General features: G+C 40.9%; 1 protein-coding gene across 2 annotated transcripts in view; it reads right to left on the bottom strand.

Annotated features, from left to right (window-relative positions):
- Positions 1-13,389, bottom strand: part of LOC121876072 (probable cytochrome P450 301a1, mitochondrial) — a 149,294-nt gene extending 135,905 nt beyond the window's left edge. For both annotated transcript variants that reach the window (XR_006090714.1, XM_042380982.1), the window contains exon 1: positions 13,222-13,389. Coding sequence is in view for 1 of the 2 variants with exons in the window: in XM_042380982.1 (XP_042236916.1) it covers positions 13,222-13,237 (16 nt within the window). In the remaining variant the exon portion in view is untranslated. The remainder of the gene's footprint in view (positions 1-13,221) is intronic.
- Between the last annotated feature and the right edge of the window lie 9,012 nt (positions 13,390-22,401).

Genomic DNA, 22,401 nt, shown 5'->3' with positions numbered 1-22,401 from the left:
ACAATTACCCAGTATCCCTTTGAAATAATGGATTCGGTAAACGAAATTTTTGGTTAATGAACGACCTTCTGGAACGAATTGTGTTCGTTAACCGAGGGACCACTGTATTTGTATATGAATGTAATATCGGATCACAGTGTTTCCTCCACTGAACAGAGACACAAACTGACGCCTTGGTGGGTGAGTGAAGTGGCTAATGGGCACACCAAAAACTAGTTCCCTGTACTGCAATTATGTTAAATAAGTGTTAAAATGACTAATAATTTTAATATAAAACTTGGAAAAATATTGAATAACACAACCTTCTTGATATTTACTCCAATGGAAACGAATATAAGCCCTAGAACTGATTGCTGTATTGGTGGACTAATCTTCCAGCTGGTGAGCAAGCAAAAACATGTTGACACGTTTTCGTAAGAATTTTGTTAACCGAAATGAAGATTCTTATGGAAGGTAATTCGTTAATCAAAATTTTGTTAACCGAGGCGTTCGTTAACTGAGGGACCACTGTATACTTGTATGATTTACTGCATTTTGATACTATTTCTACCTCAATTAATGAGGAAACAATTATCAATACAGTGGTCCCTCGATTAACGAACAGTTCAATTAACGAATTAGCTCCCATAAGGACTTTCAGTTCCATTAACGAACAAAACTTCGATTAACGAAAGCCTTTGGAGAAACACGCTTTGTTGTGTGCATCAGGTGATCAGCTAGTCCGCCAATACAGTAATTGGTTCTATGTTTACATTCGTTTCCAGTGGAGTAAATATCAAGAAAGTTGTGTTCTTGAATATTTTTGCATTTTTTATATTAAAATTATTGGTCATTCTAAAATTTTGCCATCCAAGTTCTGTCTACATAAAGTTATACTAATATTTTTGGCTCGATATATGTAACTTTATTCATTTATTTTTACTCGTTTACATGCATACACTGTCCCAAGGGCAAAGCTGTACTGTACATGTACTCAAAATAATGTACAAAATGATTACTAAGATTTTTGTCTAGTGCAAACTATAGCAGGTATACTGTATATTCAAATTAGTCATTATCTTATAAGAATTCCAACAATGTAAATTATATTCTCCCCGGTCACTTCTATGACATTTTATAAGCCAAAAAGAAAAACTCAATCTAAAGGAAATAAATAAACAAATAAATACTTCACTGGACCTTCGGCGCTGTAAGGGCGGTAACGATCTTCCTGCTCGTTACCGCTGCTCACTCGCTCGTTTGCTGGCGCGACTCCCACTTGGGGGGGGGGTTAGACGGAGGTTAGGAAGTCACTGCTACCAGCGACGCGGACAGACATTACACAGATTTCAAACCAGTCACACCTCCCCGCTGCTCTTCCAAATTCTGGTGGTGCTCTCATCAAAGGCTCTGGACTCGTGGGCTGTGTCCCCAGACCTTCACCTATCGACTGTCAATCTCTGGACACCTACCCCAACCACTACCGAGGCTGCCAGTTCATCTCCCCCGTCTGTGCCCCGGTGTTTCTCCTGCTGTAGCAAGACATCGGCCACCACCGCTCGAGTGAGGAAGCCTGACTGGACCATTTCCAGGGCCACTGCCGTAGGAAATATCTGTTCATTGTTTGATTCTCTAAAGTGTTTGATTCCATTAATTGCTGACTCCCATTGATTGTTTGATTCCATTAACTGTTTGATTCCATTAATTGTTGACTCCAATTAATTTGTTGATTCCATTAATTGTTGATTCTCTTAATTGTTTGACTCCCGTAATTGTTATTTCATGTTTGTTGATTGGGGTCAGAGTTTTGTGTTATATTTTTATAGTAAATAGATGTCAATCTCGAATGGTTGTTTGTTATTCCTCAGAAAACCATGGTCCTTGACTTTCCTTTTATAAGATCCTGATTAGGCTGGGAAGGGATTTCTATCCCTAAGTCCCATGCCTTTACAGGCGCCAACTGTCAAACCTGTCACTGTCACCTCCTCCCAGCCAGGGTTTGGTGGTTTTAGGCTTACAGTTTTTATCTTATATAATATCACAGACTAGAGTTGAGAATATAATTTGCATTGCTGGAATACTTGCAAGACAGTGAATAATCTGAATATACTAAACGTCATATGTTTTGCACGAGATAAAAATTTTAGTACATTAGTTTAGTACATTTTAATAATGTACAAGCTTTTCAACTGTATTTTTAGGTAGATTTATATAAATTTCTTCATTTATTTTTATTCATTTACATGCACACACCATACTAAAAGAAACGTAAAAGAAATAAATGACCTAAGTGCAAACCTGTACCGTATAATTATGTACTAATGATTACAGTACTAAAATTTTCATGTCTAGTGCAAATTATAGCTTGTTTATATTCAAATTAATCACTATCTTACAAGAATCCCAGCAATGTAAATTATATTCTCCCAGGTCGTTTCAGTGGCATTTTATAAGAGAAAAGCTTAGTCACGTTTAAGGACTGATAAATAAACACGCATTAGACCTTCAGCGCCAACTGTCAAACATATCACCTCACCTCCCCCTCCCCCATCTGCCCAGCCATTTTAGGCTTACAGTTTTTATCTTATATAACATCACAGACTAAAGTTAGGAGAATATAATTTGCATTGCTGGAATCCTTGCAAGACAGCGAATAATTTGAATATAAACGTCATATATTCTGCACGAGATAAAAATTAATCACTTGTATCACATTACTGTACAGTGGTCCCTCGGTTAACGAGCACAATTCGTTCCAGAAGGTTGCTCGTTAACCGAAAAATTCGTTAACCAAAACCATTGTTTCAATGGGTTTTTGGGTAATTGGTTCCAGCTCACCGAAAATTGCATAAAGTCAACAAAAAAGGTAGTAAAGTACACTTACTTTGAGGTGTGTATGTAGAAGGCTCCTGAATGATAATGCTGATGTGAATTTGAAGTGGGATGTGGAGGAGGAGAAGGGAGCAGAGAAGGAAGTGGAGGTGGAGGAGAAGCATTTTACTGCTTCTTGGAAGGTGAGTCACCTTCCATGAAAATGTCAGGAACCTCTGGACTGACAGATTCTCCAGCAGGAACATCCACTCTCCTTCTTGAAGTGGAAGGCTGAGGGCTAGCATCTTGTTCCCACTGCCTTTTAATGAAGAAACTGATGTTTGAAGAAGGAGACCACTGTGTCCTCAACATTACACAAAGCAAGTTCTGCTTTTTCCACATTAGGGTGCCTTGATGCCAGATTCCTGAACTTCTCCCAGTAGTGAGCAGCATCTTTCAAATCTAAAGTAGACATATGGTCATCACTTTCCTTTTCCTCCTCACCACCGTCAGCCTATAACATCTCATCCAGTTGCTGTAAGTTTTCAGGAATAAGTTCCTGCTCATGAGACATCACAAGCTCTTCTACATCATCCTCCTCCACTTCAAGGCCCAATGACTGACCAATGGACACAATCTCCTGGTCCAACTCTGCTTCTTCCTCAAATCCCTCAAAATCATGGACTACTGATGGCCACAGTGCTTCTCATGAAGAATTGAGGGATCTAGTGGAGACTTCTTGCCATGAGGACACAATCAATTTTACAGCCTCCAGGATGTTAAATTGTCTTCCAGAACAGTGCCAGTGTTAGTTCAGGATCAGTGGAAGTTGCCTGATGACACATCCTGAACATTTTCTTCATGTACAGCTTCTTAAAGTTGCTGATCACATTCTGGTCCATTGGATGTATGATTGATGTAGTGGTGGGAGGCAAAAACAACACTTGACAAAGTCAAATTGAGACTTCAAAGTGCTGGCAAGTTGAGGGTCATGACCAGGGGCATTATCCATAAGGAGAAGAACCTTTAAAGGAAGTTTATTGGTGGTTAGGTAGCTCTTCACAGAAGGGCAAAACACCTCAACTGCCCATTCATTAAAGAGCTGTCTTGTCACCCATGCCTTACGGTTGGACTTCCAATAAACTCCAAGCCGTCCTCTTACCACTTTTTGTTGCTTGAACACCCTGGAGTTCTCAGAGTGGTAGACAAGCATAGGCTTCAGTCGGAAATCCCCTGAAGCATTGGCACCAAGCAATAGAGTGAGACGGTCTTTCATGGGTTTATGCCCAGGTAAAGAGGCTTCATCTCTGGTGATGAATGTCCTTTTGGGCATCTTTTTCCAGAACAGTTTTGTCCACACTGAACACTTGCTGTGGAAGATAATTTTCTTCATCCACCAGTTCTTTAAAGTCCACTAAAAATTTTGCTGCTCCTTCCTTATCAGCACTGGCAGCCTCACCATGCCTAACAACACTAAAAATGTCACTTCTTTTCTTAAATTTTTCGAACCAACCCTTGCTGGCCCTCAACTCTTCAAACTCTGTGCCTGAAGAACCAGGTTGATCTGCCTTTAAATGTTCGTAAATCTCCCTGGCTCTTTCACAAATAAATATGGTCGAAACTGAATCACCTTTCATTTGTTTTTCCCTAATCCAAATGAGAAGTAACCTCTCTGTTTCTGCTATTAGGGATCTACCATTAAACACTCTGGTAGATTTGTCTCTCACTTTCACTCCCTTGAATTTGTCTTTCTGTGAAAGAATTGTCGACACAGTTGATGTCGACATGCCATATTCTTTGCTAAGCACATTTGTTCTGATGCCTTCTTCATGTTTCTTAATAATTTCCTGTTGCACCTGGATAGAAATTGCTTTTCTGGATTTCTTGGGACCCATGCTGGATTCAAAAATAATTTCAACACTAAAATTTTAAGTTTAATTGCTGTAAATAAAGAATATTTTCTTTAAATCAACACTGCACTGTGCTATATATCATCAATATGTAAAATAAATTTCAAAATGACCAATAATTTCACTGTAAAAACAGAAAAAATAGTTTATGTTGAAGAAACTGAAAAGACAAAGGGACTGACGCCTGTTTGGTGTGTTGAGTGGCTGTTTGGCGTGCTAAAAACTAGTTTCCCTGTACTTAAATTATGTTAAATAATTGTTAAAATGACTAACAATTTTAATATAAGATTTTTAAAATTATTAAATAGTACAAACTTCTTGATATTTACTAAAATAGTAAAGAATTTAAGCCCTAGAACCAATTACTGTATTGGCGGACTAATACGATAACTAGTGAGCAAGCGAAAACATGTTGAGGGGTGCTCGTAAGGAATTCGTTAATCGAGAGATTGCTCTTTAACCGAAGTGAAGAATCTTATGGAAGGTAATTCGTTAACCGAAATTTCGTTAACCGAGGGATCACTGTACAGTAATGATTTAAGAGTTCTAGTGTATATGTACGTTTATATAAACTGTAGTGATTTAAGGACGATTTCAGGGATTTTTAGGTGTTTTTCTGATTTTATGCGTTTTTTGGCTTTACTTTGTATGTACCTTTTCTGTGAGTTGGAACCAATTACTCATTATCTCATTGAAATAATAGACTCCGTTAGCGAAATTTTCGGTAAACAAACGATTCTGTGGAACCAATTGTGTTCGTTAATCGAGGGACCACTGTATAATGTATCATCTTATGATTTGTGCTGGCAAAGGAACATTATCAAATACACATTATAAGACGATGTCATGAAGTCCTTCCAGGGATTGACAATCACTCTGGAAACATTACAGGCAACTCGAGGTAGCATCATCGCCCTTCACGACATAGGCCTAGCAACAAGCATTGATTTATAGCTATAATGTTATTCAGAAAGTGACATTTCTCCATGTTCGTCAGTGCAAGCTGTGTTTTCCAATGAGTCTCGGGTACTGTACTAGTGTTGGTCATGGATTTCCAGCAGTAAACACCCACTATTTGACTGCCGTTGACATGTTTTCGCTACATTAATATACAGGTAATTATATTATTCTACTAAAGATGGAGCACGGTGATTCACCGTAATTACAACAAATGCCAAAAATAATAACTGACAACCTCACAGATATTAGGAAGGCAGGTCTACCAACATAATGCAGGAATCACAACTAGTGATCGGAAATATATGTCCATTGTGACACATTGTATCGATGAGAAAAAGGGGCTGATACTTTAGGGGAGGTGTGTAACAGCACCATTTGTATTATATAAATATTCACCCAAATGTATAATACTTATATGTATAATACCCAACCATTCTCGTTGCCACAATGTTGCTTCACTCTCTCTCTTTTACAGGTACTTTAACGGGCAATGTTCAGTGGATTTGGCTTCCTGTGTACCACCAGCAAGGCCGTGGGCTCGTAACACACGTCTTGCCCGTGGTGCCCACCGTTTCTCTGTGGATGTCAGTCACACTAGAATAACCCGTTATAGTACATCCTTCTTTCCTCACACAGCCAAACTGTGGAATGCTCTGCCTTCTTCTGTATTTCCATACTTATACAATCTGTTTCACTTTAAAAAGCTGGTTTTCCGGCATCTTCGTGGTGTAGATTAACACAGTATAACCTTTTTCTTCTCTACAGTTGTACCCCACTTAACGCGGTCAATTGAACCCAGAGGGTCCCGCGTTAAGTGAACAACAGAACATATGGGATTAATTCCAATAGAAACCGGCCCGACCCCCAAACTCCACTTTTTGAAGGCACATACCTATGTTGTAGTAAAAATAACATCTTAATTTTATGATGGTACATGCACACAATTAATACTTAAGAGAAATAGAGAAATACAGTCGCCAAGTTAATGTCCATTCAAATAATGGACTCAACTCCCTCCCCCTCTCACACTACACAGCCGGCTAACAGATGGTCGGTCGGTCCCTCCCTCCCCCCCCCCACCCCCCACCAACCGTCCCAAGGAGATGTGTGGGATAACCTCAAACTAAAGTTAGGAAAATATAATTGACATTGCTGGATTCCTTGTAAGACCAGGAATATTTTGAATATAAATGTCATATAATTTGGACAAAAGATACCATAGTTACCTAGAGAAAAATTTTTATCTAAAAATTGTAAGTTTAAAGCAAAATATATGATGTTTATATTCAAAATGATCACCAAATTATAAGAATTCCAGCAATGTAAATTATATTCTGACCGGGTAATTTGTATGAATTTTATGAGCTAAAACAAATATCTTCAGTTAATAAAAAAAAAATAATCTTCACGACACTATCTGTCAATCAAAGTACCCCACCTTGCCTCCCCCCCTCTTCCAACCGTGCGGTCAGTCCCAACCCTCCCCCCCACCCCCCACCAATCCTCCCTTCCAGAGTTTTTAACATTTAGTATTAAATAATACCTCAGATTAAAGTTAGGATAATATAATTGACATTGCTGGATTCCTTGTAAGACCAGGAATATTTTGAATATAAATGTCATATATTTTGCACAAAAGATACCATAGTTACCTAGAGAAAAATTTTTATCTAAAAATTGTAAGTTTAAAGCAAAATCTATGATGTTTATATTCAAAATGATCACCAAATTATAAGAATTCCAGCAATGTAAATTATATTCTGACCGGGTAATTTGTATGAATTTTATGAGCTAAAACAAATATCTTCAGTTAATAAAAAAAAATAATAATTCTTCACAGGGTAACAGATGGTCGGTCGGTCCCTCCCTCCCCCCCACCCCCCACCAACCGTCCCAAGGAGATGTGTGGGATAACCACTAAATTTTAATAAATAATACCTCAAACTAAAGTTAGGATAATATAATTGACATTGCTGGATTCCTTGTAAGACCAGGAATATTTTGAATATAAATGTCATATATTTTGCACAAAAGATACCATAGTTACCTAGAGAAAAAATTTTATCTAAAAATTGTAAGTTTAAAGCAAAATATATGATGTTTATATTCAAAATGATCACCAAATTATAAGAATTCCAGCAATGTAAATTATATTCTGGCCTGGTAATTTGTATGAATTTTATGAGCTAAAACAGGCAGTCAGGCAGGGTGGCGGGTGGGGCAAATCTAAAAATAGCGTCTCGGACACTCACCGCGTATATGTGGAAAAAATCTGCGTTAAGTGAAAGTTCAGCTTTGGCAAGGCACCGCGTATATGCGAAAACGCCTTAAGTGAAACCGCGTTAGGCGGGGTAAAACTGTAGTCCAGAATGTAACGTCAAGCTTTATACCTAGGTATGTAAATGCCTAGCATTAACTCGCCAGGCCAACATTCAGGCAATTAAAACATCTAATAATTACTTAAGTACGTAATATTAGGAGGAAACGTCGTTACCTGGCATTTAATTGCAATTCTCAAAACCCTCCATCACACGCATTGCTACCGTCATCTCTTGCCCTAGTGCAAGCAGTAAACAAATGTCAACTCTCGAGGGGTGGAGATGGGTGGGATATGTTGATGTCGCAACAGGTATGAGAATCAGTGAGCTGATTTCAATTTCCAATAATCCATCATTATTGGTATTTTCTGAGGAAGATGTCACCTTTTTCCTACAGAGATTCTAAGAAAAAATGAAAGGGAGGATTTTCAAGCTCAACCTATCAGGATAAAATGGCTAATGGGTGAGACAAGGGTTCCTCATATATTGTGCCCAGATAAGATTTTTCAAGAATGGTTTATCAGATTCCCTAATCGAGGCTCCTATGTATTCTCATCACAAGATGGTAAGAAATTGTCTCCTAGTCAAATGACAAAATATTTATCTCAGTTAGTGAGTCAAGCAGACACTGGCAAAAATTTTTTTTGCACATGACACCAGGAAATATGCAGGGTCTGTGGCCTTTCTGCGGCATATGAGCCTCAGTCAGATCAAAGAAGTGGGCTTTTTGAAATCTTCAAAAACCTTTTAAAACAGCTATCTTCATCTATCTCTGAAAGATGCTTCATATGTGGTGGTACTGGGGTCCCCTCCCCCACCTAGTCAATCTTCACAACCGTAACCTTCTTCTTCCTCATCAGAATAAAGTGAGTATCCTAATTAGGATATGTAAATTAACATTTTACCTTCCGGTGAATGTTCCTAATATTGGAAAATATTCCAAAAAGTTTATACTTATAATCTGGACCTAAGCTGATCCTTATACGCAATGTCACCTCCCTCTCCACCTCCTGCTCGGGTAATCAATGCTAGATGTCGCATTCTGGATTGAACAAAAAAGTTATTCAACAATGACCTAGCAGTTATTCGACCATGACTCTGTAGTTGTTCATGTCATACATGCTGAGGTCTGTAACTTCATCAGAAGTTGAGTGAGGTCAAGCTGATTTTGCAAATACCTCGCCCGCTCCTCCTTGCGTCTCACGCCTGAGCAGGAGAGAGCGGGCAGACTCATATCACTTGTTACCCAGTGAACACCTCACTTAAACGTTCTCCTATAAGTGCACTAAGACACTTCCCTTAGCAGAGAAGGTACAATATACTCTCAACTGAACTCAGTACCTGTGAAACTATATTTTTCCACAATAAAGCAAACACCAGCAAAGTGTTTATTTCAGCCCTGCCACTTACTAGTTCCAAAACTAATATATATATATATATATATATATATATATATATATATATATATATATATATATATATATATATATATATATATATATATATATATATATATATATATATATATATATATATATATATATATATATATATATATATATACTTGTGCGTGATATATATCTATAAAAAAGGACCAACACAAGTGTACACTCATGCTGAAAAGTCTTGTCGCCTCACCTGCCTCTTCATGAACCCAAAGATTCAGAGACCTCTGGGTTCATGAAGAGGCAGCTGGCAAACAGGACTTAATGTTAGGGAGATACATCTCTTGTGACCAATGTATGACAGACCCTTCTCTGTTGTAAACATGAGTAATTTATTTACGTCATTCTCACAACTACAGTTAAATGAGTTACTGATATAATGCATTACTGCACTTCAACAGCTATGGTTGTTAAGCTTTTAACTAAGTTAGTATTTACACTAGTCTATCAACAATTATAAATTGTGAGAGATAAAACCCTGTTATCACCACTATCAAAATGCAAGAAAACCTTGCCAGTATCTTGGAGTCTGTATTCATCAGAAATTTCACAGCCAAACCTATTTTGATGAATTGGTGGGGCCCTAAATTTTGGAACTACAGTAATACCCCGCTTAACACGGTTTCGCTTAAGCGATTTCACGTATCGCGGTGCCTCGCCAGAGCCGAACTTTCACTTAACACGGTTTTCCACGTACTCTGGCGAGAGTGTCATTTCGAGAGCTTTTTAGATTCCCCCACCCCCACCCCCCCACCCTGCCTGCCTGCCTGTTTTGTGTCATAAAATTCATACAAATTACCCGCCAGAATATAATTTACATTGCTGGAATTCTTACAATATGATGATCATTTTGAATATAAACATCATAGATTTTGCATTAGACATACAAATTTTTAGATATACGTTTACTCTGAGTAAATATGTTATTTTTGTGCAAAATATATGACATTTAGACTAAAAATATTCCTGGTCTTTACAAGGAATCCAGCAATGTCAATTATATTATCCTAACTTTAGTTTGAGGTATTATTTATTACTAAAAAGTAAATATTCTGGTTTTCCCACACATCTGGTGGTAGGAGGGTTGGTGGGGGTGGTGGGGGGGAGGGAGGGACCTAATCGTAATTAATCTGTTGTAATGCGGTGAAGAATATTTGTTTTTATTAACTGGAAGATATTTGTTTTAGCCATAAAATTCATACAAAATTACCCGTCAGAATATAATTACATTGCTGGAATTTTATATTTGAGTTAATCATTTTGAATATAAACATCATAGATTTTGCATTAGACATAGCAAATTTTAGATGTAATGTTTACCTGGAGTAAATATGTTATCTTTTGTGCAAAATATATGACATTTATATTCAAAAAATATTCCTGGTCTTACAAGGAATCCAGCAATGTCAATTATATTATCCTAACTTAATCTGAGGTAGGCTATTTAATACTAAATGTTAAAATTTAGTTTTTCACCCAACATCTCTTGAAGGAGGATTGTGGGGGTGGGGGGGCAGGGATGGGACTTGACCACGCTGTTGGAAGAGGGGGAGGCAAGGTGGGGTACTTGATTGACAGATAGTGTGGTGAAAAATATTTTTTTATTAACTGAAGATATTTGTTTTAGCTCATAAAATTGATACAAATTACCCCGCCAGAATATAATTTACATTGCTCAATTCTTACAATATGATGATCATTTTGAATATAAACATCATAGATTTTGCATTAGACATACAAATTTTAGATATAATGTTTACTCTGAGTAAATATGTGTTATTTTTTGTGCAAAAATATATGACATTTAGAACAAAATATTCCTGGTCTTACAAGGAATCCAGCAATGTCAATTATATTATCCTAACTTTAGTTTGAGGTATTATTTATTACTAAAAAAGTAAATATTCTTGGTTTTCCCACACATCTGGTAGGGGAGGGTTGGTGGGGGTGGGTGGGGGAGGGAGGGACCGACCACCATCTGTTACCGTGGTGAAGAATATTTTGTTTTTTATTAACTGAAGATATTTGTTTTAGCTCATAAAATTCATACAAATTACTCGTCAGAATAGCAATTTACATTGCTGGAATTCTTATAATTTGATAATCATTTTGAATATAAACATCATAGATTTTGCATTAGACATACAAATTTTAGATGTAATGTTTACTCTGAGTAAATATGTTATCTTTTTGTGCAAAATATATGACATTTATATTCAAAAATATTCCTGGTCTTACAAGGAATCCAAGCAGCAATGTCAATTATATTATCCTAACTTTAATCTGAGGTATTATTTAATACTAAATGTTAAAATTTAGTTTTTTCACCCAACATCTCTTGAAGGGAGGATTGGTGGGGGTGGGGGGCAGGGATGGACGGACCACGCCAAGTTGGAAGAGGGGGGAGGCAAGGGGGTACTCTTTTGATTGACAGATAGTGTGGTGAAAATATTTTTTTTTATTAACTGAAGATATTTGTTTTTAGCTCATAAAATTGATGTTACAAATTACTCGCCAGAATATAATTTACATTGCTCAATTTACATTCTAGGATCATTTTGAATATACACATCATAGATTTTGCATTAGACATACAAATTTTAGATATATAATGTTTACTCTGGAGTAAATATGTTATCTTTTGTGCAAAATATATGACATTTATATTCAAAATATTCCTGGTCTTACAAGGAATCCAGCAATGTCAATTGTATTATCCTAACTTTAGTTTGAGGTATTATTTATGAAAAATTTAGTGGTTTTCCCCAAAATTTCTCAGGAGAGGGAAGAGCCAGCAGTGTAGTGTGAGAAGAGGGGAGGGAGTGGAGTCCATTATTTGAATGGACATTAACTTGGCGACTGCATTTCTCTCTTTAAGTATTAATCAGGTGCATGTACCATCATAAAATTAAGATGTTATTTTTTACTAGAACATAGGTATTGTAGTCGGAAAAGTGGAGTTTGGGGGTCGGGCCAGTTTCTATTGAATTAATCCCATATATGTTCTGTTGTTCACTTAGCTGTTTTCACTTAACACGTACCCTGTGGGTTTTATTGGATCACAAGTAAGCGGGTAATTACTGTATACTTATATTTAACCTTAAATTATATAAATTTATTTAATTATTACTATACTGTACTGGGAGTGAATTATCTTTTTTCTCACAGTCACTTATGCCCACTGTGGTTAATATGCAAGCATCGGAATGTATTCTTCAACAACCTATTCACGTGTTCAGCTACTGCAGCCAGGAGTGATTAAAGAACAATAAACATTTTTTCTACATTCATAAATTATTGCACGGAGTGATTTTACCAGGAGTTAAATGCATGGGGAGTGAAATTAGAGGTAGGAAAATTACCAGAGCAAAAATGCATGGCGTACAATTACCAGGTGTGAAATTTTATCTACCAGTCCCAATGACCTGTGGAAACAGCATACCATACACCATATATAGAGTGCTAAGCTTTGATACATAAGGAGGCAACATGGCTGGATTGCACTTGACAGCCATCACTTCCCCCAACTAAAATTAGATACCCATTTACACAGCTGGGTGTTCTATGGATGCCCTAGGCTTGAACCTTTAAGACAGGAGATGAGAGTTATATCCACATATTTTTTCAATAGCAATAACACAAAACAAAATGAAAGACCTTTTTTAATATTTAACATAGAGAGTACTGTATATGAGGTGATAAAGAAGAACAGCAATCTTTCTTATTCAAACTTCTTATTCCAAGTCTATTTTTGTGGTTAAGAGGAATACAGTATGAGATAATGTAGCAACTGTCTACCTTTATCAGTGATCATGTTGAAAAGGGACCCAATTAGAGGATAACACTTGGGTCCTGGAACTTCAGGTACTTCTACTTGTAACTGTTGATGTACCCCGGTGACCTAATCGTCCAATGATATTTAATAGGGTACTTCGTTGTGACAGCATCTTCATCCCAAGCTTAATCTTAAAGTAAATAATATTTTTTTTCTACATCATATACAGTACAGTATACCACATCAAATCTCACATTCAAGATTAAGTTTTCTAATATTACAGTACAGTAAACCCTTGTTATTTGCAGGGGATAGGTTCCAAGGAATGGCGCAAATAGCAAAACCACGAATAGCAACTTATACCCTGTACTACCTTAGTACACTACTGTATATGGCAAATTCTATACCAAAACAACCGACCAGCTGTGGCAGCAAAACATCCCCTTTTAACTTCTGTCTAATAATTCAACTTTCTTTTGTTAAGGCTATCACCGACTTCTGCCTTTACATTTCACCACTAGCATCCCTAGCACTGACACTATAGTGTATTTTTTCAGCTGAGTAGGCATAAGCTCGCTTCTCAAGAAAGCTGAAGAATGATTGGCTGCTGTAAACCCGTCCGATTTTGTTCTGAAGAAATGATGTATTTTCAAATGAGTTTACACAATTTTGGCTCTGACCGCTTCCGATGAGAAAGATATTTGCTCATATGCCATTAATATATTATTTATTGGCTTTCAAACAAAGACGTGTTTATCGTTTTATACATGAATTAATTGTTAAACTTTGGGAGTAATTGATGCTGAGATGTACATATAGGTACTTTTATTTTACTCATTGTCATATATATTGTTACGCCTATATCAGTAATACCAATATAAAAACATTTTAGCATCAGAATCACATTGAAATATGTTGATATCAGCCGCTGGGGCAGAGGCGGAAAATATGACTTAGAACAACTTCATATTTTCCCACCACGTTGACGGGTTGTTCGCTGGAGTTTACTCAAGTCTGTCACACTCATCCACCAATTTTCAGAGGCTGTGTAATATTTCAATGTGATTCTGATCTTTTAAAATGTTAGTTTTGCATAATATAGTTTTATGGATACATAATTTGTCTTAGTATGACTTATTGTGGGTAAAAATAAGTACTGTATATATTAAATGGATCCTCCAAAAGCGTGAATTTGTTACCAAAGTTTAATAGTTAATTCATGTATAAGATTTCTATTAAACTTCCTACGTGCTCCTGTTTGAAATAATGAATGTAAGTATCTTTATATAATTTAGCCAACATCTTCTCTCACAGAAATCATCCCAACGACATGAATATACCATTGAGAAATACCTGCACGCATAACATTACTTGGATCATATTGGATATATTTGCAACAGCCAATGAGCTGTAACTCTTGAGGAAGGGCGGGCATCTTTTCTCAGCTGAGAAACAACACGCTATAGGCAGTCTTTTAGGTTCATTTTCACACATAAACACTAAAGTTTTGAGAGTACAACACAAGATGCTGCGTGGGGCAACTCATTGTGCTGCAGGAAAAGGCTCGCAAGCTAGCCATCATGGCCACTATCTGCTTACCGCGAATCATCAAAATCACGAATCACAAACCCGCGAATGCCAAGGGTCAACTGTACTCAGTTATTTAAATAGTCGATGATCTCATCCCACACATTAAGTTACTGACAACCTACAAAAAAATATCTAATACTGTACTGTAATAATAATACCGGGTATGAACAGCAATACTCCAACTGTAGGGGAGAGAGACAGGAGACACCCATTGTCACCATTTATAGGGGATTCCTTCCTATAATACTTTACTTATAATTTCTTTTCTCTGTCCCACTACTTTAAACAATTACTTTTCTTTCTGTCTTAACTTCTTACTCCAAAATTTCTTCTTCCCCACTCCTACTGTAAGACTCCAAATGCTAATTATGTCTAAGTTACTTTACTTCTACAAGTTACTACCTAACCTCGGACCTGTGGTAGCATGACTCGAGGGCTAGAGCACGGGTTCACTGTAATAATGGTACCAAGCTATAGGAAGAAACAAAGGTGGACACTGTAGGAAAATAATACCTCTAACATACAATAAAAGTGGTTTATTAAAATAGTGTTAGACTTATGTCTCTTTCCAATACACCCAACTACCATGAGCAACACTCATGTACTTCTCAACACGGTACAGTACAGTACATCTTCCACATTCACCATTGATAGGTGTACCTTTAGAAAACCTATAACACTATAATCATACATAGTACACTTGGGCATCAACAATACAGGTTACCTGAGATTACTCTCGTGATAGCACAGACTTAGCCGTGGTAGCACCACAAATGAATACCTCCTAGGGTGACTCTGTTACATTTGCCAAGAAAGAGTGGTGACTCTCATACTAAGTTGACTCCAGACACTCATACAATTGGAGATGACATACCGGGATACACGGGCGAATAATACAGCCAAAGGACTCTACTTAGAGGTGGACACATAACAACAGCAACACTGTATGAGCTGGTCGTTGTTTACGTCGCGGACGATCAACAGGTGGGCGGTGAACACGTCTGGTGCATCATTTTGAATGGCCAAATGGCTTGAGCCAATGACTTGGCTCACCACATAACCATGTTTGCGACTATATCCGACCTTATTGGCATTCATCCATCTCCAAATACTAGTTTGGACGTTGTCCTGGGTCTATACAACCACCCATGGCCTACAAGAACCTGTGAGCAAGATGATGGTCAGCCGGAGAGTCGGACATGAATATCATTGTGCTTAATAGGCTGAAGGAGCATGATTACTACTTAGAACACATCAAAGCTAAGTAATGGATCACTGCATATTCAAACAAAATAACTAAGTTACAACACTAAGGGACGAGGTGGAGCATGGACTACTAGACTTTACCTTTGAACGGGATGACGGTTAAGCTGAAGAGTGAGCGTAGGGTCGACCGAGGTTCTTCCCACCCAACGTCCTACCCTCGAAGCTACTGCCGCACTTACAGATAAATTAACAAACTCCCTCGGCTTCAACACATTGGCATATGAAAATTAGGTTACTTAACTTATTTAAATTTTCTAAGATTAACCTTTTAAACTAAGCAGTGACTGAGTTTTCAAAGACAAGAATTAAACTGGATCACAAATACTATAAATGGCAGTGTATTGTATGGAGCATTTCTTCCTGCTGAAGCCTCCTCCAGTTCCCACCGGTCTTCATTGCATATTCATTGTGAGTCGAGGAAGTCTTCTACGCCAGGCCATCCACTTCATCGAATCCAGCCTTCTTTGCAAGTCACAATAGTCTTCCTTATTGCAGGCACTGAAGGGAACCAAATGGAGTTGTGCACAATAATCGGGCCACAGATTACGCCCACACAATCGGGCTCATGTTCTGTTGTGTTATTGCTTCCCATGAATCACTGATGTTTTTATGGCTTCTGGATGTTGAGGTTTTTTCCAAACTCCCAGATTGTAGGTTCCTTCTCCTTTGGTCCCCAATCAGCTGCTCCAGATACTGGAGTGCTCGAAAGCACCTTGAATGTGGTGAGATGACGCCCTGGTCCATGGGTTGCAGGCAAAGCCGTGGTGTTGGGAGGCAAACACAACTTAATAAATACATCTGTCGGATCCATAGCTGATGGATGACCTGCGCGCTAAGTTTCCATCACCATCAGAGCTTTTATTATCAAAATTATTTTCCTTATTATAGCCACTGCTTTAATCGACACATAGTTGAACATGTAGTCGTAGTAACATCACAGACCTGTCACCCACGCTTCTACGGTTTGAACGCCAGAGGACAGGAAGTCGCTTCTTTCACAACCCCTCAGAACATGGGTGTTTCAGACCAGTACACAAGGAGAAGCTATAACTTCAGGTCACCTCAGCATTTCCACCAATCAATAGAGTGAGGCGGACTTGCAACTTTGAATCCTGGTGCTGCCTTTTTTCTCCTTAGATATGTGTAGGTCCGTGAAGGCATTTTCTTGGGTCTCGGCCCAGTTGAAGACTTGTTAGGACCGTACCCACCTCCTTTAATTATGGTTGCAAGAAATGGTGGGAACTTCTGCTGCTTCATGGTCGGTGCTAGCTGATTCTCTTTGTATTTTAGGTTGTGATTGATATACGCTTCTAGATCTATCAAACCATCCACTCCACTGGCACTGAACTCAAGTACGCTAGTTTATCTTTATTATATCTTTCCACAGCGATCTTGCCTTCTGTTGAATCATGCGTTGTGATAAAGGTGTTTTAAGGCGCTTGGGTCTGGTCGTCAATTCACGCACTTAACATCCGGCCCATACTCTCCATCTCAGCATCATCACGGAACCTCGCCACCTTCTAGGCCGCCAGTGGTGTGCTGCGTAGATCCGGCCATCTCTCTTTGATCTGTCGGGCGCTTGGCCATACCTGCAGAATGCACCGTGTAGAGGGAGCTGCCGTGCACGCACTCCAATCACTGACGCCTTTCCCTGTTCATGTCCCCTACAAACGCTGTTTGAAAATGTATGAGCAGTCAATTCCCTCGCCAATTCCCCAGTGTATGCCTCGCGGTCTAGGGTCAACCTCAGCCTTTACATGATGTAGGTCAACCAGCCTTTACATGACGTAGGTCAACTATTGCCACGCCACCTCCGCTATATAAGACCTGACCTCGTAGTGACCACCTCTTTCTACCTCCACCAACCAGCAAGCAACACCCCTCCTCCTCGGCTCCCGCCTGGTGGCTCCCACTCCAGCCGGCGAGCATGGCGACCCACAAGTTGTCCTCCTGGAGCACCTCACCAACCAGCTTCCTCTCTACACTTTGTAACCACGGTGCCACTTCCCAGCCAAGCTGCACTGTACATCCACAATATGTATACAGAGAGTTAATATTGTGAGTTTCCCTTCACCATCCCATCCCGAGTGTAAGCCACTTTAGTTAAGGACGTTCAGGTTAATGGGCAAGTCTAAGGGATTGAAACCCATCTTTTGGACGCATTCAATATTTATTGATGTGGTCAAAACCTGCTGAGGAGAAGGTGTTCATAATATTACATAAGGTGATCCATCTGATACATAATTAGTTAGTCTCACACAATTTTATCTTTAATTACAATAAATTAAACATACTGACATAACACAAAGTTCATAACTCTATTATAATAATTCTTAGCTTTGCTTCACTCTGTATTGTCTTATTATTCCAGGTTAGGCAGGAACGAGTAGGCTTAATTATTCAACAATATTTCAGTACCGCAGGGGTATGTCATCACTTAGGCTGTACTTAAGGCGCGGTCAATGCAGATCAGTATGGTGTTCCAAGAGAAAACAGTATTAAGTAAATCGTCCTGCAGCACAAATTTCTGGACAGAAGGCTGGTCTTCAGCATCACTAGAGAGGGCACCCGTTCCACGGAGGGGCAGGCAGCCACCGCCACTCAGCTCTAAGACAGTCCACCAGCAGAAATCCAGGACTTGTCTGTAAACACTTCTACATCTGGCGAGGTCACAGGTCGAAAGATTTAATAGCATCACACGCCAGCACAGGAAGCGAAGCCAGCGCTATAACACTCCCGGCGCGGCACGCTCAAGATTTACGGTGTGGCGGTTCAATAAGGTATACACGGATCACTGGCCTTCGAACTCCTCAGATACGGGTTCGCATTGCCACCTGGCGCACTGTGACCATTGGCCCCGACTGTTGTCGCGACCCCGCCCAATGGCGCAGGTTTGTTGTGAGGAAGATCTTTTCCAGTGACGTAAGACAAGGTCGCTTTTCTGAGATTACAGGCTGGTTCTTTGCACCCTGTCTTTTTGGCGGTGTAGTGGAAGGTAATTTCTCACCCAGCATTTCCAGCTGCCCGTTAGAACTGCACATGCCGCCACCGGCCGCTGATGTAAGTTCTTTCAGAAGACATCCTCCCAATGGCAGATCAGCACCACCGTGGAGAATGGGCTATGTAAACGCCCAGGTCTTCATGTCGCCGACGCAGGTGTGTGATGGTTCATCATTTATTATTGTTTCCCAACTTCACAAATAGCATCAGCAGTCGGTATTCATCCAGGACTTGTATCCCCAGAACTGTTCGAATTTGCCATTCCCAAACCCAAAAAAGTCGCTGCTTCCCTTTCTTCCCTTTGTGAAATACGCCCAGCATTTCAGTCACAGTTCGCTCCACCTCTGCCATCATGTTGAACCCAGGATTTGGTCAGGTGCTTGAGCATTCAGGCTCAGGCAGAGTGGTGGCCCCTTCAGCTTCTAAGTTACGTAAAGTCGCGGTTGTTCAGCTCTGGAGTGGCCAAATCCCCTACCTCTGGCCCCGTCACCTTTTTGTCCTTTTGTTCCCTTCTCTGCTACCGGATCCATTTCCACAACCTTTTGTCCTTTTTGTATTGATATTCATTTGCAGTTCGTTAGGTCTCAAAGTTTGTTCGGGATGAACCACTGTCACCGCCTGTATTTGGTGGTAGCCTGCTTGTATTTATGTTTGATGATAGCAGGTCACTGTTGGTTGCTCGTGGTGTTACAAGTGGCACTGGCCGTCGGTTGTTTACGGTATTACAAGTGGCATTTCACTGCCGTTGTTTACGGTGTTGCCAAGTAAATTTAATCACGCTACCGTAATTTCGCCTAGTTGGTTATTTGTTACCTTAAACCGTGGTAATGAATCAATTTTCCTTTCCTTCATAATCTCAGTGAAGGGCAGCAGCCTGCTTGTACGAAAGGAATACTCTCAACCTGTGGTCCACACTCATAGGCGACAGGGTCCCGACCAGTGCGCTGCTGCAATGGCGTTTCCCCAATTTGTGGGTACAAGTATGCAATACCAAAGGAGGACATTGTTAGGATGTTCTGCAATAAGTTCTATATACAGGAGAGAACACAAACACCTGTATAGTTTTGTAGGTTCGGTTTACTGGATAAGAGTATGTACACAGAGTGTGGGTAGCACTGCTCCCTAGCTAAGGTCCTGGTCACCATTCATAGACGACGTATGGCATGTGATACATTAATAGCAGCTTCCATACGCCGCCAGGCATGAGCCACTGCCGCAGGGATATGGTAATAACATTGCCACACGCTAGCTAGGGCTGAATAAATATAAAATGGAGCACATACATAATATACATACATAATACATAATCCAGCATACATAATATACATACACCTCCCTCCCCTATACGCCATAGCAAAGCGACCTTTTTCTGATCCGCTCTGAGCGCCGAGGGACTTCATCACTGGGAAGCGGGCGGCGCGGGCTCACCACTGGTGGCGGGTCAGCAGAAGGCATTGTTACGTGGGCGGAGAAACGGCGGTTCCTCCACTCACACACGCACCACTGGGTAACCGCACCTGGTAGCCCCTGCGACCTGCCGACCCATGACTACTTACTTTGTCCCAACGCAGGGAGGCCGGTCCTGAACACGGACTTGGGTGCCACACCTCAACCTGGGAGAGAACGGGCGTGGTCGCGTAGCCGGCGATTTACGTCCTGAACACGCTCGGGCGTTCCGGCTATCACAATCCTCTGTCTTGGCCTGCCACCTCTGGAGAAGGATTGAGGGTGAGTAGGACACAAGAACGGCGGGCGTCCATACAAACCTGGGCCAGGGGAGCGCCCGTGTAGTTAGGTGTGTTGCGAGTTCAAGAAGACCCCGGTCAAGGCCTCGGCAGTCAATATTCTTAAGAAGGGGCCACTTTAAGGATGAGAGGGTGCTTTAAGGATTTGACAGCAGCCTCAGCGTACGTTGATCTCGCGGTAATGGGGCTGGCGACAACACATGCCGACTTCTATCGGCCGGGCGAACACAGCAAAGTCCCGCTTGTGAACTGAGGCTCCTCCGGGTCAAGGTTCGCAGGCGCAGTATACAGGAACGCCTACCGCCACGGAAGTAGTGGCGAACTTTGCTGATGGTGGCGGCAGACGTCGGCTCATTACTGCCCTTTGATGACAACCGCCAAATCCAGAGAGACGGCCGACGATAACCAGGAAGGACTTCTTCACACACAGAAAAGTCGGCCGACATACAGACTCAAAGGGGCGGGTGGGGTTGTCGTCACTATGAAGCGGTACCTGCTGCTGGCTGGGTTTGTAATACGCGGCGGGGCTTACACACCCGGACAGCATTGAGGTGTCGGGGTCGCATGCCAGGCCGAACACAGTCTGTCGTGGCATCGCCGCTTGGTGGCCTCGCTCCACGTGACTGTCGTGAAGGCGAGCCAGGGCGTGGGGACGGATGCAGCAGGACAAAACCACCGGCGAGAGGTGTCACTGGCCAGAGGTAGGGGTAGGGCGGCAGCAGGGTAGTTGCTGCCCCCTTCATGCACCCTGCTGGCGTAATTTACCTCGAGAATCGGTGTTGGGAAGTCCTAAGAGATGATGGCCAACTCTTGACAATGTCTGTAGGACAGCAAGGAAAGTCGACACCATTATGCACGCCAATCCAGGCCTGACACCACCTGCTGCCAGTTGCGACATGTGCATAAGTGAACCTATGGCTGGGGCCATCTGTGAACCATCTGCCATAAAGCTGAGTGGTCCTCGAGGCGCCGTCCTAGGCCCGCTTGGAGAGAGCCCCCAAGATCGCGAAATGCTGGGGACCGATGACTGTAGCATCAGCGCCGTGTCGGGCAACATCTGAAGGCGGACATGACACACCGTAGGTCACCATGGCGCTGATGTACTGGGTGACTTTGGTCCTTGGGATGCAGGAGTACACCTCCTAAATGGGTCGGGCTTTGTCCAGGGTCGTGTTCTGATTTGGCTTACCGTGGCGGCCTCACTGGTAGAAGGGCGCCGGCTCACGACGCTGTCCCTTAACGGGTAGGCAACGTGCTTTGTCATAGGCCTGTATGACCGCACACATTGCACTGTAATGCACTTAGCTGGGCACCGCGACTGTGAGCTTACCAGTACCATACGGTCACAACTGTTGCAGGTAGGGTTCTGGAGCAGCTGGCATACCCTGTGTTCCGCGGCTGCCACTACACAGTTGCTGCAAAATGAACCGGGCGGACGCAGGGCTAAGGCTTAGAGCAGACTTCTTGTCCTTCTTGTACCGACACAGCGCCGCATAGCCGTAGGGGAGCTCGGATGGCAGAGGTGGCACACCTGGCAGCCTCATAGGAGCGACATATCGTCAACACATCCTGAAGAGAAGAGGGAAGAGTCGGTGGAGGTGA

The sequence above is a fragment of the Homarus americanus genome, unplaced genomic scaffold, assembly GCF_018991925.1.
Source record: "Homarus americanus isolate GMGI-L3 unplaced genomic scaffold, GMGI_Hamer_2.0 scaffold34921, whole genome shotgun sequence".
NCBI classification, from domain to species: domain Eukaryota; kingdom Metazoa; phylum Arthropoda; class Malacostraca; order Decapoda; family Nephropidae; genus Homarus; species Homarus americanus.
This window is presented reverse-complemented; position numbering and strand designations above follow the sequence as displayed.